This window comes from Perna viridis, chromosome 10 (assembly GCF_037379345.1).
Source record: "Perna viridis isolate PV_CMFRI_1.1 ecotype Kerala chromosome 10, ASM3737934v1, whole genome shotgun sequence".
In the NCBI taxonomy this organism is placed as follows: domain Eukaryota; kingdom Metazoa; phylum Mollusca; class Bivalvia; order Mytilida; family Mytilidae; genus Perna; species Perna viridis.
Window position 1 is genome coordinate 30848537 of NC_142454.1, and position 17770 is coordinate 30866306.

The window sequence follows — 17770 nt, forward strand, 5'->3', positions numbered from 1 at the left end:
TATTTCATAGACTTGCCCTTCAAATCGAAGGAAGTTATCATGCCTAACAATCGTAGACAAGCCGAACAGAGGCTTACATTTCTGTCAAAGCGATTTCAAAAGGATGAGAATTTCAAGAAGGACTATACAGTTTTCATGGATAAAGTGATTAATGAAGGATATGCTATGGAAGTGCCAAAGAATGATTTGGTCATGGATGATGGACGAGTGTGGTATTTGCCACACCACGGAGTCTAGCACCCTAGAAAGAAGAAACTTAGAGTTGTTTTCGATTGCTCTTCAAAGTTCTCTTACAAATTCCCTTATAGGGACGCTTATAATGTTCAGACAGGATGAGGTAGGAATAATGGAAGACATTGACATCATGTTTTATCAAGTGCGTGTGCCTGCTAAAAATAGAATTTTTTTACGTTTTCTTGGTGAAAAAGTGGTGATACTTCTAATCTGAAATCTAACCTGAGATTGAAACACAGAGAAATTGATACATACAATTGTTAATTCTCGTCGATTATCTCTTCAATAATTAACAGATGCTGAAAATGCTATTATTGTTTACGTTCAAAGATGTGAATTCCCAGATGAGTTAGACGCATTGCAAGTAGGTGAAAGCAATGTCAAACAGAAAAACAACATTCGAAAACTCGATCCATTCATAGAGGATAACCTTCTGCGAGTGGGAGGTCGCTCACTCGAAGCAAGGATGCTGGAAGACAATAAACATCCGGTTATACTTAAAAAAAAACACCGAATCGTCGACTTGATTCTCCGAAAAATTCGTATTGATTCTCAGCATAGTGGTAGAAATCACGTTTTGGCCAATCTACATGAGAAATATTGGTTGATTAATGCGCCAGCAGCAATACGAAGACTTATTTAAAAATGTGTCGTATGTCGCCGTTTAAGTGCACCTTTAAGAGAACAGAAAATGGCTGACTTACCACAAGATCGCATTACACCTGATGATCCCCCTTTTTCTTGTGTAGGATCTGATTATTTTGGTCCTTTTGACTACGAAGAAGTAGGGTTAAACGTTATGGAATGATATTTACTTGTTTGTCAACCCGAACGATACACCTCGAAGTTGCATCCCAGCTCATATATAAATGTCTTAAACGGAGCTCAAGTTGTCTTAAGGCGATTCATAGCTCGACGAGGCCAAGTGAAAAGGATTCGCTCGGATAACGGTTCAAATTTTGTAGGCGCAGAACGTGAGTTAAAGCTAAGGCAGCATTAAATGAATGGAATTTCGATCAAATCGGAAACGCAATGATTCAAAGGAACATTGATTAGAAGTTTAATCCTCCATCTGGCTCACACTTCGGATGTGTTTGAGAGAGGCTAATCAGAAGCATTCGGAAGTGTATGAATAGCGTTGTTAAACAACAAACTCTTGATGACGACAATCTCCTAACTTTCTTCGGTGGAATTGAGTAAACTCTCAAGTCAACCTATCAGTATAAATTTACAAGAGCCTGGTGATTTGGAAGCATTCACCCCAAACCACTAATTGTTGATGAAAAGAAAGCCTAACTTACCTCCAGGTGTTTTCAACAAAGCAGATAATTATTGTCGTCGAAGGTGGAGACAGGTTCAATATATTGCAAACCTCTTTTGGAGTCGTTGGGTACGCGAGTACTTACATGCAGGAGAAACTTGTCCATAGGAGATGTCGTTACTGTAGTAGATGCTAGTGCACCGAGAAATTCATGGCAAATGAATAAGGTGATCGAAATAATTCCAGATCGAAGTGGACTTGTACGCCAAGTGAAGGTTAAGACAGCCACCAATGTACTTGCCCGTTCTATTGACAAACCCTGTGTTCTTAATAGTGACAAATTTACATCGTGTATTTTTTTAACCTATTAATATTTTATATAATATGTAAAGATGTTTTTAATTGTTCGTGATCTAATCTCACAATTAGGGGGCTGGAATGTAGACGGCGTTTTTCAGATAGCACCTTATCTAGCCGTTGTCCATCCTCATCTTGTTGGTCCCCGGAAACATTTCAAGTTTACGTGTATGTGCTAATAATTTTTCTAGGCAGTGAAATGTATGAATTATTTTCCAGTGTGTACGCTATAATCATTTCCTAGATTCTGTACTGATATTTCGTGGGAATACTTTACATTTGGTGAGTTGGATCATGATCATATTATGCTAAATTTTATTGTTTTTTAACGAAATAGTGTTATTATGCGAGTCACTCATTTTTATGATAAATTCAACTTGGCATTAATCGTAGATATAAACAATTTTGCGTTATAAATCCCCTTTTTTCTGTACAAGTTTCAGTCACGTGAGCCGTCAAATTAGTTTGTCACAGTGGCTATTGCTACAAATATATCTGTAGTGCAAGTAATTTCTAGCACAGACTTTGATATTTCCCTAGTTTGTTGGAATTTTGAAGTAGAAAAATTTAGTTTGTATTTTCAAAACGCTTCCATGTAAATTCCATAGTTAACTGTTTCTTCCTTTTTTATTGTAGTTAATCGTATCAACAAGTGAAAATGTATCAACCTGTGAAAAGAGATGCCAAACAAATAAACTGGATACGCATTAACTTGCGAAGTATTATTTTATAACCAGTACAGAAATATCCTGTAAAATAGTTCAGAAACTGTACGAGGAGATGGCCAGCCATGATCATGTGTAATCCATACGGAAGGACAGGTAAATTGATATGCCTCCCCAACAAACTGTTGCCAGGGCATAAAAAAGAGCCAAAATGGTTGATACACAACAAATTCACCAGCATATGACCTAAACCCAAATTGTTACTACTCTCAGCATATAAGCTTCCAGAAATACCATTTTTTATATACAAAGAAATTACCCATAAATTAGAACAACAGTACTTCATTAAGGTTGTCTTATTATTTTATCAAAATTAGTATCACAAATACTCTGATGATAAATCAATGTTTTTCCTTAAATGATGAGATGAATTGTGCCATCCTCAAAAAAAAAAGTATCCAAGCACTTATACCTTGCAATATTGCATTCATTCATGTAAATAACCCTACTGTCACATTTATGAGAAAAAAATCCCTCAACATTATGAAATATTCTCAACAACAAAAAGCAACATACATGTAAGTTCACTTCTTTTCTCTTGTAAATGTTCACTTACTATTATTCCCTATAGATAACACCAAAATTTTCCCTTGTATTCTTCAACCAATTAACATGACACAGAATTTTACTTTCAAAGTAAAACCAAATAAATAGAAATGAAATTATGTACAAAATGAGTGTTCCTGACAATGTTAGCATTGTATTGGTACAGCTGTTGATATCTGTTGGTCGTCATACTGCATCAGCATTTTTCGACAACTTTGTACTGACTTCTTGTCACCAATTGCCTCGTATATTTTGCTGGCTTCACTGATCAAAGTGACCCTATCGCCAGTGTCAGGAAGATGGCATCCAGCCATCATCAAGGCTTTAGCTTGTTCTCTGTCTGGGAGATCACCATCTGTATCACTGGATTCTGAAAAAAAAATCATGAAGAATGGTCTTCAAAATAATGTTCAAAACATTTAAAAACAAATAAAAACTTATCACAAAGTTTGAACAAGCCAAGAAAACAAACATTTTAAGTAAATTTGTGCTCAATAGGATTGGAATATATACAAAAAAGTAAAATTCTTCATGCCAAATGTTCAACAAACATTATTTTCTTAAACTGTCTTGCCAGCAAACAAATAAAAATGTTATAAACGTACAATTGCACATAGATTAAACTTAACTACTGTCAAAGTACTATTGTTCATAGGGTACCAATTTTTAATGGTTTTCATGGATGAGCCAAACCACGAAATTTGGTTCCCAACAAAAGGAGATTCCCATTACCTCTCAAATCTACGAATTCAAGAATCCACCAACTTGTGTTTCTTCCATAATATTCATGAAAATTTTTATCCATAAATTTGTGTTTTTACAGTATATGGCAACTTCAGACCTGGCAAAATCATTTTTCAACCTGTCCGACATTTGGTCCAGCAACCTAACAAAATCTGCTGGACCGAAAATTATTTCTCTGATCAATTTTAAATTTGCCTTGATTCGGATGCTATATTTAAACCACAAGTTCCAGTTGAGGCGTGTCTAATAAAAAAAATAACTTGACGTCTTGTCCAGAAATCACCCAAATTTTACCGGACAGGCGGCTAAAAGTACTGGTCATGTCAGACAAATTTTGCCATGACTGCAACTTTACACTCACCTCCAGTTTTATTACGTCTTCTCAGACTTCTATCTAACAACTGTTGTGTCCTGCCAGGACTGGCTCCAGCCATCATTCTAGCTGTAGCTTCATGTAAAAATATCTGAAAGTAGAGTGAAAAAAAAAATTAAAAAAATGAACATTTAATAGAACTTTTTTTTTCTTGTTTTAGAAAGAAGTGAAATTAAGGCCATGAAATAAGTTTCAATTTTTTAAGAGCTTTGCTGGAGAAAGTAAACTTTACTCCCTAACTAAAAACAGAAGTATCATTTTAAACTATCTAGACACTAAATATGCAAGATATCAAGTGATATTTTGGATTTTCAGTTGTTGGGATTTAGTTAGTTAAAGAAAATAAATATGACTGAACTTCAGGTGCAGTACTGCTCCTAGATATTGGGGAGTTGTCAAATTTTTATGCTTTACCTCATATCATAGCCAGATAATAGCAGTACGAAAGGTTAATGTTTAAAATTGAAGTTTTGTACTCCACTTGATCATCAACTAATAACCTAACACATCCTCAACCCTGGATCATAAATTTAAATTCAGATATTTAGTTATGAATTACAGGAGGTCACCAGGGCCTAATCTAGACACAATGACATAGACAAGTTTTAGTAAATTCTGTTTGAAAAATAACAATACTGACATTTTCGTTTGTGTTATTTATTACAAAAATGGGAGAAGTGAGCACAAGCACAGACAGTTTTTTGCTCATTCCTCCCTCTAGACCTGGTCCAAATTACATATGCCATAAGTACATTTGTAATGCAATATGTAAGAAAACTTACTTTGGATAAAATTGGTCTAAGATTTTGTGCAAGTTTCCTCAGACATGCAAGGTCTTGCTGGAATGCTATCAACTCAGTTTGTGAGCTGGTGTAATTGTCTTCTTCTTGCTTACTTATCTCCCATACGTCTGTTCTGGTTGTAAGTAGCCAGTCACATACTAAAAGCTGTATTAACTAAAAAGAGAAAGAATCAAGTTCTTATTTTTATGACAGATTAAACAAACCAGTTAAAATGAAGTTTTACGAGCAGTTTTTTAATGACGTTACTTTGGCAATCAGTTATTTGTTTCTATTTTTCCTCTTGAATTTGACCTAAGTAAACTTAATTTCATGGAAGTGATACTGTGCTTTCAACAGAATAACAGTTTTATTAAATTTTCTAACAGTTTTTACAATCTACTGATTCCCTTGCTGTAAAGATAAAAAGATGTTTATGTAATTCCTCCTCTTGCTGTCATGACTCCTGTCTTTATTTCAGCTTGGTGATGACATCCTAACACCCCCATTATTGCACTGCAGGAGCACTGCAAAATTTATTCAACATGCAATGCAACTACAATGCACTATGGAAGTGTAGACTCTCTAATTGGCATTCTGTCAGTTTTCTCGCTGAAACCTGTAACTCCTCCAACTCAGGAATACTGCTTTTTTCCCCCAGATGCGACGTTGAAAATTATTTTGAGAGATGTCTGGGAAAATCATACTCTAGCATGAAAGGCTTATAACTGAATTGTGTATTTTTTCATATCAATTAGAGTCTAAATCGAATATGATTATGCACCCTTTCAAACAGCCTGAGAAATAAATACACTGAACAGTTCAATAAAATTATACCTTGACAATATCTTTATTTTCTTGAGTATACACTAGTTTGAGACTTTCCCTCAAAAGGCGACCAGCTCTGTCACACTGTCTAATACAATGTGTAGAATTGTGACAACCTTTTATTATGTTTCTCTTGGATCTAAATGCAACCAAAACAGCCTTTGGTAATGGGTCACTGAAAATAAAATACATAAATACTAAATGATAAATTTTTAACCAACAAATTTCAATAATAAATCTGAAATTTCCCTTTAGAAATATTAACAAATTAACAACTTATCATTGATTAAATTTAGAAGTGTTTAGTATGCAACTACATTGAGAAAACCAGGCTTATAATCAGCAGACTATAGACATACATATTTTTGATTATGCATTTGCTGAAAGGGATTGAAGGTTAACTATGAGTATAATTATTCACTTATTAACATCTTGGTGACTTCTATACTTACTCAGACTGTTGAAGACGCCTTGGGAAGGCATCACACTGAGAATAACTCTTCTCAGCATTTTCTTCGTCACCAGACACCCAGTACATAGCAACAGTTATAATGGCAGACCACCATTTGGCAACATCATCTGTCCCCTGGTTGCTCACTCCTGTCAGCTGTGTGGATGACGATCCTGTGGCAGCCTCAGTCAACAGCTGAGTATACAACAAAACTTCAGATTCCTGTGTGGCACCCCCTGCTGGTCTCTTTTCTGGTAAGTGCAAGCTGTAAAGAGCTTTCTCGACTAAGTGCTCTCTGAAAGCTTGAGTAACATGTTCTAAAGGATCAACTGAAATAAAATAGCCAATTTTAATTTACTGATAAATTCATTGATAAACTATGATTGCAATTAAATGGACAACTTCATCATTTTTCCATTGTTCTTACTGTCTTGTATTTTCAATCTCAGACTTCTACCAAGATACTAAAAAATACATGTATTGGCAATTGCCAATGCTGAGTCAAATCAACAGTGACATCATACACATTAACAGAGAAACCCAGCTTTGAATGTCTTAACTATACAATATATCTCCCCTGTCAGGCTCACTGATATTTACTGTCTGGACAAAGAACTATTGTTTTTCTGTCTGTGTCATGAGTTGTCATTATTAAGTTTCAAGAAACAAGGTTAAATATCACAATTTCCTTTCAGATTTGACTTTATCTTCTGTCCACAATATCTACAATGCAGTCAAATGTCACAGAAAAGAAGAAATCTACCATGTTCTAATTTTAATTCATTTCTTATTGCCAATTTGATTTCAAGTCTCAGTCAAAATGTCAAGTCACTTGGAAATTTCTTCTCTCTTTCTTTTTACTTAAATTATTTTTCTACAAACACATAAATTATACATGTAAATACAACATGTACCACGCTAATACACATTTAAGTAAATACCTTGATCACAAAGGGAGGTAAATAAGCTGTCTGTTCCTCCAATTTTCCACCTATTATCAACCAAGAACCTGTGTCCCTCTGGATGACACAACCACTGTAACGTTGATGGTACATGGTCTGGGCTCAGTGAACAAAACTTCCTGGCTCTACCCAAAAAGTATCTCTGAAAAATAAATTAAGCATTTATTTTAGAAGCAGTACTCTTTTTGGATTGGCTATAAACTTCAATTATTTCCAAATGCCATATTAAGAAATTTCATTATTATCAATCCAAAGCAATAGTTAGCACAATATAAAATCAAGTCTCCTTCATCAAAGCTTGATACAGAAAATTTGAAGTCTAATTCATAATCTAAATTAAACATCTTGCAATACAAATAAATTTATCAAACCATGATGACAGAAAAGCCTACAAGATTTACAGATACTTACAGACAGAAACAGTGTTTTCCATAGAGGCTGAACCTGCAGTCTAAGGGCAGAAGTGGCATATGTTTCAGCCAACTGTATCATGGGCATGCTGTCACCACTGGCTTCAGCTAAGTTAACAGCACACAGACCAATGTTCAACCCAGTCCATTTTCCTCCAGTAACGTGACCTGAAGTATCATTAGATATCTCATGTACTAATATAATAAGCTGTATTTTTTTTATGGGGCACGGATGGGGGAGGGGTTGTTGTAACAAGAAAAACTAACAATATAAATAACATAAATTTTCTGAAGGGTTCTCTAGAAGTCCAATAGTACAATGTAAATTTTTTTTCTGATAATTATGAATGAATTGAAGACCAATGATTCAGATAAAAATATATTTAATTACTAATGGTTCATACCTGTCAGATGCATTTGGTTAAGTTTATGATATACACCAGCAGCATATCTAGCTGATAGTTTGATATCATCATTTGATCTTCTCCGAACTGACCCAGACTTCAGACACAGCCATTTTCCAAGGTATAACTGATGAGAGATTTGTCGCAGCAAGTTCCATACCAAAGAAGCAAACAGGTCTAGTTTTGAGGTTGGGAGAGGACGTCCAATGCACTTCAGAGCCTTTCTGTATTGGTCAGCTGCCCAAGAGTATTCAGCCTGAAATAGAAATGGACTTTTTTTTAAATTCATGAAGAAAGGTCTTCGGTTATCTTTTTAATGGCACTATTTTACCTTGCAGGATCTAAAATTTGATACAACAATAGATGTTATCAAAGGTTCTTAAATCTACTTAGCAAAATTAATACATACAATGTAAAAATATATTTTACAATTATCAAAAATAATTCTTCAACTGCAAGGCAAAACAAAATATTTGTTTCTTGCTATTCTACCTACCCTAGTTTTTTGTGCACACCCTTAACATTTTATGACCACTTTGGCTCAACCACTGCTCTAGTCTAGATGGTTTTTTCTATTTAACTCCATGTATAATGTTTTTTGAAAAATGAAATATTTTCCCTACCTACATGATCTACAGTTGTAATTACCAATTTTATCCTTACTGGCAGCAGGAAACAAGAGTACTTTTTTTCTGGCCTTAATGTTTCAAATAAAACTTTTTAATTGTTTGCTCAAATTTTACCCAACTTTAGTTTGACCTACACTACATGAATATGGTATACTGGAATGTGAAGAAGTTTTCCTATAGAGTGAAGTCCAAAGGCAGAATTCTTACCCTAGACAGATGGGTATCTCCCTGTGTCACATGCCTCAGGTATAGCATAGCCGATTCACTGTTCTTCTTTACAACTGGTTCCCCGAATATAAATAGTCGAGCCAGTACACCAATACAGATCATACCATTCAGTATCCACATAAACAATGTTGGAAATAGCCAATCAAACCATGCAGAATCTGTTTCTGAAATAGATTCAATCCCTATATAGTGAGAATACTATTAGTAGTTTAGAATTTTTATTGTGTACTTTGTCTTATCTAAGTCATGAAATTAAACTTTTCCAAGAAATGTTTAATTTCCTCTGCAATCAATGATGTTTCAATTTAAATTCCATTCATTACATGTAATAAGTGAGTGTGTACATGAAAATAAATTTAATTATCATCCATACACGTTAAAACGCTTTTGTACATTTTAGAGACATCATTTTTTTTTAAAAATGCTATGCTAACAGATAAGTAACTCTTCAACAGACATTTTATATCCTTCAGTCACAACACTTTATTAATGTCATGATTTTTCACAGATATCAATAAATTCTTAATGATTTATGTATTATATCAATAACATTTAATAGCTTTCTGACTAAATTCTTCAGAATGTAAATTCTAACTTTACAACTGTTGCAAGTTCAGGTAGTACACCCTTTGGAAACCTACCATTGAATCCAAGAAGTGTTCTTCCTTTTCCATGTACACCTAAATAACCTCCTTCTGACCCTAAGTTTCCAACTAAGGACCCAAAGGGATTGAAAGCCAAGACTGAAAACATGAACACACACAAAGCAAATCTTGACTTGTCAGCCATTCCACCAACCACAGATCCTGAATCAGACATGGAATCTGAATCCGAGCTTGGGCTTGGCGTCATGGCATTAAATTCGAAGGAGGCAGGAGGACTTGGTACTGGTGATCCTTTCAGGGAGTTGGGAGGAGTAACCACGCCTGTTCTCAGTAAATCTTCTACATCTGTAACAAAAAAGAAAGATTACATGTGTATAAATTTATATAAAGTTCCATTTATGCAAGAAGAAATTCAAACTAAATCTATGGAACTCACCAGACATTATTTATAATATCATTATACTTAGATACTGTTTCCAAACCATAAAAAAATGTTTGTAATTGTTTTTGAAACATAAAAAAATGTTTGTAATTGTTTTTGAAACATCTACAATTGTAAAAGAAAAATACATACTGTGTTTCTGTCCCATTTTCAGGGCCATGTTTTCTTGCTTCAGTCGTTGGTTGGCGTTGAGAAGAAATCTGATATAATCAATGGCCTTCTTCAAAATTGCTGACTTGTTCAACTAAATTAATAAAAAACAAATACACTTAAAAATTCATTGAAAGACAAATTGCAACAAATAAAGAACTTCACATAAAAATTTATATCTTCATATGTTAAAAAAAATTTTTTTTCTTCTTCATGCAATTTTTTTGTAGAATAGACTGACTTGTCAGTCAAAATCCTTTTTAGGACAGAAATCTTTAGAAATTTTGACTGTTTGTATGAAAGTAAATGTCAAAATTGACACTGATGAAGAAGTTCTAAGATATCATTTATCAAAGAATTCAGATTCAAGTTCACAATAGCTTCAACACTTCTACCTATTTCAAAAGACATTATCAGTACCTCCTTACCTTAGCCTCAGGTCCAGCAACGAGATCTTTCAACTCCACAATTTTGTCATTGATGCTCAATCTATACCGCTTCTCAATAGCATTATGTGTTGAGCGTTTTTCTTTCTTAGGACCTTTGGTCACTGTTCCCAGTCTATTAATGGGAACTTTATCCCCATCAACTACCTGAATTGGAATAGTCGTGGTAGTTAAAATGGCACCAGAGTTGGTGACAACTGTTTGTAGCGGACTGACGCTGGTGGAGGGAACACTGCTTGGTGAACTGATCGTGACGGTTGGAATGATGGTAGGTTGGGAGTTGGAGTTGATGGTGTTTGTTGCAGAAGCAGCTGGTTGAACATTTTGAGATGATTTTGATGCTTGCTGTGCTTGCAATAGAAGCTGTAAAGATATGATAAAAGACATCTGATGAAGCATGATGAAAATGATATTGAAATACAACATGTACATTGTTGTAAAAGTTGCAATTTTTTAAAATAATTCTTCCCAATACATTGTAAATCCAATCATACAGTCATTATGAAAACTGAAGGTCAGTCAACTCCTACAAGGACTACATCTATATACAATGTATACTAAATGTGTACTAATTACATCTAAGTGTATCATGAATTTTCTGTAATATTTTTCAGTACATTCTGTATTTGGAAAACTGCATAGTATACATGCATGTACATATACATTGTACATACACACTATTCAGTAATTATTAAATAATCTACCTACTTGTACTTTAACAAACTATCACTTTAAATATTGGAATCACAGAACAAGAGGACTTAAATGATAACATGAACAAAAGTTCAAACTGAACATTGCAATAAAAATGTTGTCAAAGAGGCAAACACATTCCTCAAGTCTGAAAATTTATGATGAAGTGTCAAGTTCTTAATGAGGTACGAGTGATCGACTTGATTTTTCATTGGTGGTTGGTAACTGGTGAACATGATCTGATGCAGGTAGAACCAATCAGAATAGATTAAGAACTTTATAATGTTCAAAAAGGTTAAAGTCCACTTCCATTCATTTAAATTTGGTTGAAGTTCCATTACATAAAAGACTTGAGAGATTAACTTTCTTGTTCAGACTTGCAGCCGTTTTTATTTACAAGTTGACTGTTCATCCAATCAAGAGTGTAAATACTCCCTGTTTTTAAAATTTGAGCTTGCACAACATTAAGTGAATGCATATAGTGGAGTTCAATGTTGTTGAAAATAAATTTTAGACTAAGCATTTTTCATTGACTTCACTTGCATACGATTTTTTTTTTAAAGTCTTGTTCTACAGGTGTCTAGATACATGTGAACAATAAAATTTCAATTGTTTCTTAATGACAAAATGATGCTATCCATTTCCACTAAAAATGTAAAAAAGTTCAGGATCAATTGAACTTGTTCAATGTATTCACTTTGTATTGATTTCAATTTTAATATATTTATACATGTACCTGTTGCAACTGTTGTAAGTTGATAGGATTTAGAGTTTGTTGTGGTGTTGCTGGTTGCTGAACAGGTTGAGCCACTGTCTGAGGGGTGATAGTCTGTGGCTGAGTATTGTTTGCCAGGGTCTGTACATTGTTCGGTAACTGTTGACTGGTCTGTTGAAGCAATAGCCTCAATTGTTGCTGAAGCTGAGCTTGTTGCTGTCTTTGTAATTGAGCCTGCTGCTGTTGTTTCAACTGCTGTTGAGCAAGTGCAACAACTTGTGCCTGTCGCTGCAGTCGTAAGGCAGCCTGCTGCACTTGAAGTGTAGGATGTGAAATGTTCACCACAGGCGGTGCACTTATATCAGTGTCTAAGAGATCCAAATTGTCAACAGATAAACCCAAATTGTCAGGCGTCCCCGACAATAAACTAGCATCATTTAACAGTACGTTGGAATTGTCAGATACATTTGATATGCCAAGTTGGTCATCAATAAATGACAAATCTCCTAAATTGTGACTTTCGCCAAGGAAATCATGTTCTTGCTTTACACTGCTGTTCAGCTGATTGCCAAATGGATCGTTGTTGCCAGTATCATCATGCAACATGTACTGTACAATGTCTGAAAATGAAAGTTATTCTAAATGGTAGATTTTTACAGTGGTGTGCTTTACAAAGGGGAGGGTTATGATCATGCCTGAGTACTTTACCCCACTGCAGTTGTAGGGTGTCTTGAGTCAGGAATTTCTGGCGTCCTTTTGTATTGTGTATTTATACTTTAATGTTGCATGAGTAAATGGGGGCAATCTTCTGTATTTGAAGGGCTGACACTTCTGATTCTGTCAAACCCTAATCAATATACTGTCATTTTTTTATACATTGTTAAATAGCAATTTACAAATAATGTACTCTACACTACAATGTACGTGTAGAAATTCAATAGTTCGGTTTTTGGAAGTAACCCTCCCCCTTTTAATGAAAATTACAATTTATGTGAAAATATCTGTAGAAAGGAGTAGTAGCAAATTGCAAATTAGTCGTAATTAACTTATCTTTTATTGGTGAAGTTTTGTTGGTGTTAATGTTATTTCTTTAATAACCGTATCAGCTGATTTCCAAATTTTCTGATGCAAAAAAAAGTATCCGCAGGTGCGCTAAACTCATAGCAGTTATACATGAAAAACACAAAAAAATCCGAGCAAAAAATGAACTTACCATCAATGTCATTTAATGCTACACTATCCAGGTCGTTTTCAGTAAGCAAATTTGATCCACTTTCTTGTATTCCTTCCATTTTTCTGTGTAAATATCGAGGTTTACTACTATGCCATGTTTTCCTTTTCGTGCCGTTCGATAGCGCCACGAGTTATCAGCCAATCAACAAGAAGCTTAGGATGGGGTGATTTTTCGTCAACAAATATTTATCATAATTAGTAACATGACCTTTGAACTGTAACGCGTGTTTTCATTATAAAAAAAGATATATCTAGAGGCCTTCCGATAAGTTTCCTTGAACTTCGACTCGTATGCAAATTAGATTCACCTACCGGAAATGTGGTGTAGATTGCGATGCGATCATGATTATTTTTAGCTCATAGAAACTACTTGATGGCAAGTGAAAACGCGTGTGTTATATTTTAGCCTTTTTCTTAATAATATTTCAAATTTCATGTGTTTTATCCAGCCAGCAATAAAAAAGTGCAGATCTATGAATATTTTTTTTATATAAAATTGGCTATTTAATTTAAAAAAATATTAAACCTCGCGATTTCTGAAATAAAACATATTAGTCTATTTCATTGTTTCCAATTATGGGCTCTATAAAGGACATGCATAAATACATTGTTCGTGCATATCATTATGATTTTATTTAAAAAAAAACTAAAGCGCCATTCTTGAGTGAACGGTTAAATGTGTTATTAATGGATATTTATGGCAAGCCAAAGTGGACAAAAATCTATATTTTGTAATATTAGAAAATATTTTTTAATATTACAAAATCAGTTTTTTTAATATTAGAAAATATTATTTCATATTAGAAATTTTGTAATATTACAAATTCACTTTCTAATATTACAAATTCCTAATTTAGTAATATTACAAAATATCACACATTTAGTAATATTATTATATAAATTGAACTTGTAATATTAGAAAATGAATTTGCAATGTTAGAAAATGAATTTGTTATATTAAAAAATCACTTTGCAATATTGCAAAATCAGTCACATTTTTTAATACTACAAAATGACCCTGATGTAGCAAAAACATTGCATCATGACAAATATGTTGTCGTATCAGCAGACAACGCCCAAAAACAACATAGTTTTTGTCTGCAAAACGTTTTACATCCAATGTTTATTATCAGAGGCAGACGTAGAAAATAATAGCAGTGATAAGACCTAAACTGCTACCACACTCTCCAAAGAAGAAATTGTCGAAAACCATAAATCTGTGCTATCCTCTTTTGGTCTCTCTACCATGGACCGTCACGATGACTGTGATTTACCGTCTATGCATTGGATTCCTAAACTCCACAAGAATCCATACAAACAATGTTACATAGCTGGATCTGCAAAATGTACCACCAAACCTCTTTCAAAACTTTTAACTTCTATATTCACAGCTGTCAAAGAGGGTTTGCAGTCATACCACAACACCTGTTACTCCCGTAGTGGTATTAATTCAATGTGGATCCTGAAAAAATCGAAAGATCTTTTGGAGGCAATCAGTTCAAGACTATTATCAGAATATAACAGCATTATAACCTATGATTTTCAAATGCTGTACTTCTATTCCACATACTCGGTTAAAATCCCGACTTAAAATCATTATACATCGTTGTTTTTCCAAAAAAATGTTTTGTTGCTACAAGTTTGAAGTCATCACTACAAAAGTTTTATGGCCGTCATCATGAACTCGTGGATCGTTACGGTGTATCCATCTGCGCCATGAAAACGATTTGTTCAACGTGTCATAGTTTTTCTTTCCTCTTTCGTCCCCCAGACTTGACTTTTTATTAGCAACTCGGCGAGTGTTTCTAGAAAAGCAGAGGACGCTTACCTTAAAGGTGCACCTGGTCCATGCTCCCAGTTTTTGGTGGAGTCCGAGTTGCTCATTTGCTTTTGTTACTTTGTATGTATGAGTTTAGTTACTCTATGTTTTCCATGTCTGGTCTTTGTCCCTGGATTACATTCTTTTGATTACCGCTATAACCTTGGTTCCCTTGATTACTCCTTCCATCTCTGGTCTTTGTCCCTGAATTGTATTCTTTTGATTACCGCTATAACCTTGGTTCCTTTGATTACTCCTTCCATCTCTGGTCTTTGTCCCTGAATTGCATTCTTTTGATTACCGCTATAGCCTTGGTTCCTTTGATTACTATAATATCAAAAAATCGTAATTGAATACAACATATTCATTTTCTAATACTAGAAAATCAATGTCTAATATTAAACATCGCTATTTGATATAGAAATTCAATTGATTTTTTTTAATATTAAAATAGGGTTCTGTGACATTAGAAATCAAATTTGTCATATTAGAAAATGAATTTGTAATATTAGAAAATAAATTTGTAATATTAAAAAATCATTTTTTATTATTAGAAAACACTTATTTTTTTAATATTAGAAAACATACTTTTTGTTATTACAAAATCATTTTTTAATATCAGAAAATATTTTCTGATATTAAAGTTTTATTTCGTAATATTACAAATTCATTTTTTAATATCACAAATTCATGATTTAGCAATATTACAATATATCACACATTTAATAATGATAAAAAATGAATTTCTAGTATTAAAAATCACTTTGCAATATTGCAAAGTCAGTCACATTTTTTAATATTACAAAATGGTTTTCTAATATTATTAAGAAATTGTAATTGAATATAACAAATCCTTTTTTTTTAAATCATTTTTAATATTAAAAAACGGATTTGTAATATTGGAAATCAAAGTTGTGATATTAAAAAATGAATTTGTAATATTGAATTTTTTTTAATATTAGAAAACACTATAATTTTTGTCCACTTTGGCTTGCCATAGATATTGCCGGATAAAGCAAATTTTCTACCCTAAACACGTTTAACAATATTAAATTGACAAACCTTTGCAGATTTGTTCATTTACATAAAAAAGCAACCAAATTATTCAATATAAATTTCAGTACCTTTGAAATGTGTATATACAGTGTCACACTAGTTCCATAAAATGATCAATGTTCTATACAGTTCTCCCACTTAAATTATGTAAAAATTAATATAAAATGATAGAAAAATTGTAAAAAAAAACTTCTTGTGTTCTAACATACCACCCTTGCCTTAAAAACAGTCACAATACCATTCGTTAGCAATAGGACTCTGCCGAGGAAAACTCCACACTATCCAGTCTTTCCCGAACCACCTATGATTGCTTTCAGACAGCCAAACAGTTTGCACAGTCTGTTGGTGAGGGCTGAAATATCTAAGCCCAACATGACTCCAGGAGAGAGCCGCTCCTGTGGTGACAAAAGGTGTAAATGTTGCAAACAAATATATCACTTGTCATTATTCACCAGCACGATCACGGGGAAACGCTACGAAATATTTTGTAACATGCACCGCAAGAGCGCTAATGTGCTATTTTTGCTTCACTGTCCCATCTGTGGCCTTCAATATGTTGGTGAATCTAAACAATCTTTTCACAGTCACTTGAAAGGAGACAGAAGCGACCTAACAAAAATGCTTTTACTCCTAGTGAATCAACACTTCAGATTACCAAACCACCGCCTCGATGATTTCAACAAAATGCAAATTCTAATCGTGGAATATAACACGATCTGGAGCGATCTACATTAAGTTCTTCCTGTTTTGTGTAGTTTCTTATCACAGAGTTTGTAAATATTTTTAGTTTTATACTTTTACACAATGTTCAAGACAGCACAAAACATGTGTCTCTATAACAGACAGATTCCAGATTTGTGTTAAGTGTCGATAAAAAAAGTACATCACAGGTATTCATCTGATTAGGTGTTGAGTTGTATATACAGACCATTTAGTTTCCTACAAACTAAGTTTTTAAGGCACTGATTGACTGTTTAATTGTTGAGTTTAACGCCCGAGCAGCAATATTTCAGCTATATTCAGACGATGAAAATGAAATGGATGATAAAATGTACATGAAATGATGATAAAATGAAAATGGGATGGGACACATGAATAATAGGGTCGACAAATTTTGATTGCCACTGGAAATTGGGAAAGGCGGGTAGGGTCGGGCAATTTAGCCTCCTGTTGCGGAGCTCTATGGTTCATACTCCGGGAGAATACCACAGAAGGGTTCTTTAACGTGCGAGGAACGTGGCATCTTTCCTAACACGTTGCACCTCTATGGTTTGCGGTCAGGTTTACCATATTATGGCCTAACTTCCATAGCATGAAACATACCAGGGTTACCCCATTCCACCAATTGGGGCACACAACCCAGTTGCTGTGTGGGCAGAGCGCCCTAGCCCCGGCTAGGGTTATAAGCACTATTTAGTCGCCTTTTATGACAAGCTAAGCGCTGCTGCAGGCCTATTCTTTTTGACATCCGGACCTGCACGGGGTTTTAAGGCACTGAAGAAGGTCGTTAGTTGACCGAACATTTTGCTCATTATATATTTTATTATAGTATATCAACATCTTTATCGGTATCGTTGTGCAATCCTTTCTTTATGTTCTTAGTTGTGTATGTCTGTTTTCCATGTCTGGTCTTTGTCCGGGATTACATTCTTTTGTTTACCGCTATAGCCTTGGTTCCCT

General features: G+C 34.1%; 1 protein-coding gene across 2 annotated transcripts; it reads right to left on the reverse strand.

Annotated features, from left to right (window-relative positions):
- Positions 1-2858: 2858 nt before the first annotated feature.
- LOC148605351 (sterol regulatory element-binding protein 1-like) lies at positions 2859-13351 on the reverse strand. Of its 2 annotated transcripts, none has more exons than XM_088547448.1 (14): positions 13196-13351; positions 12004-12602; positions 10557-10721; positions 10111-10222; positions 9573-9881; positions 8911-9095; positions 8075-8330; positions 7672-7838; positions 7240-7402; positions 6300-6627; positions 5857-6022; positions 5023-5196; positions 4229-4331; positions 2859-3493 (listed from the first exon to the last, which is right to left on the reverse strand). In XM_088547448.1, exons 1-14 carry the CDS (start codon positions 13272-13274, stop codon positions 3270-3272), a joined length of 3030 nt encoding a protein of 1009 aa, XP_088403574.1. In that variant the 5' UTR covers positions 13275-13351; the 3' UTR covers positions 2859-3269. The 2 variants fall into 2 exon arrangements, with proteins under 2 accessions (XP_088403574.1, XP_088403573.1); XM_088547447.1 differs by having other exon boundaries at positions 10557-10937.
- Positions 13352-17770: the final 4419 nt, after the last annotated feature.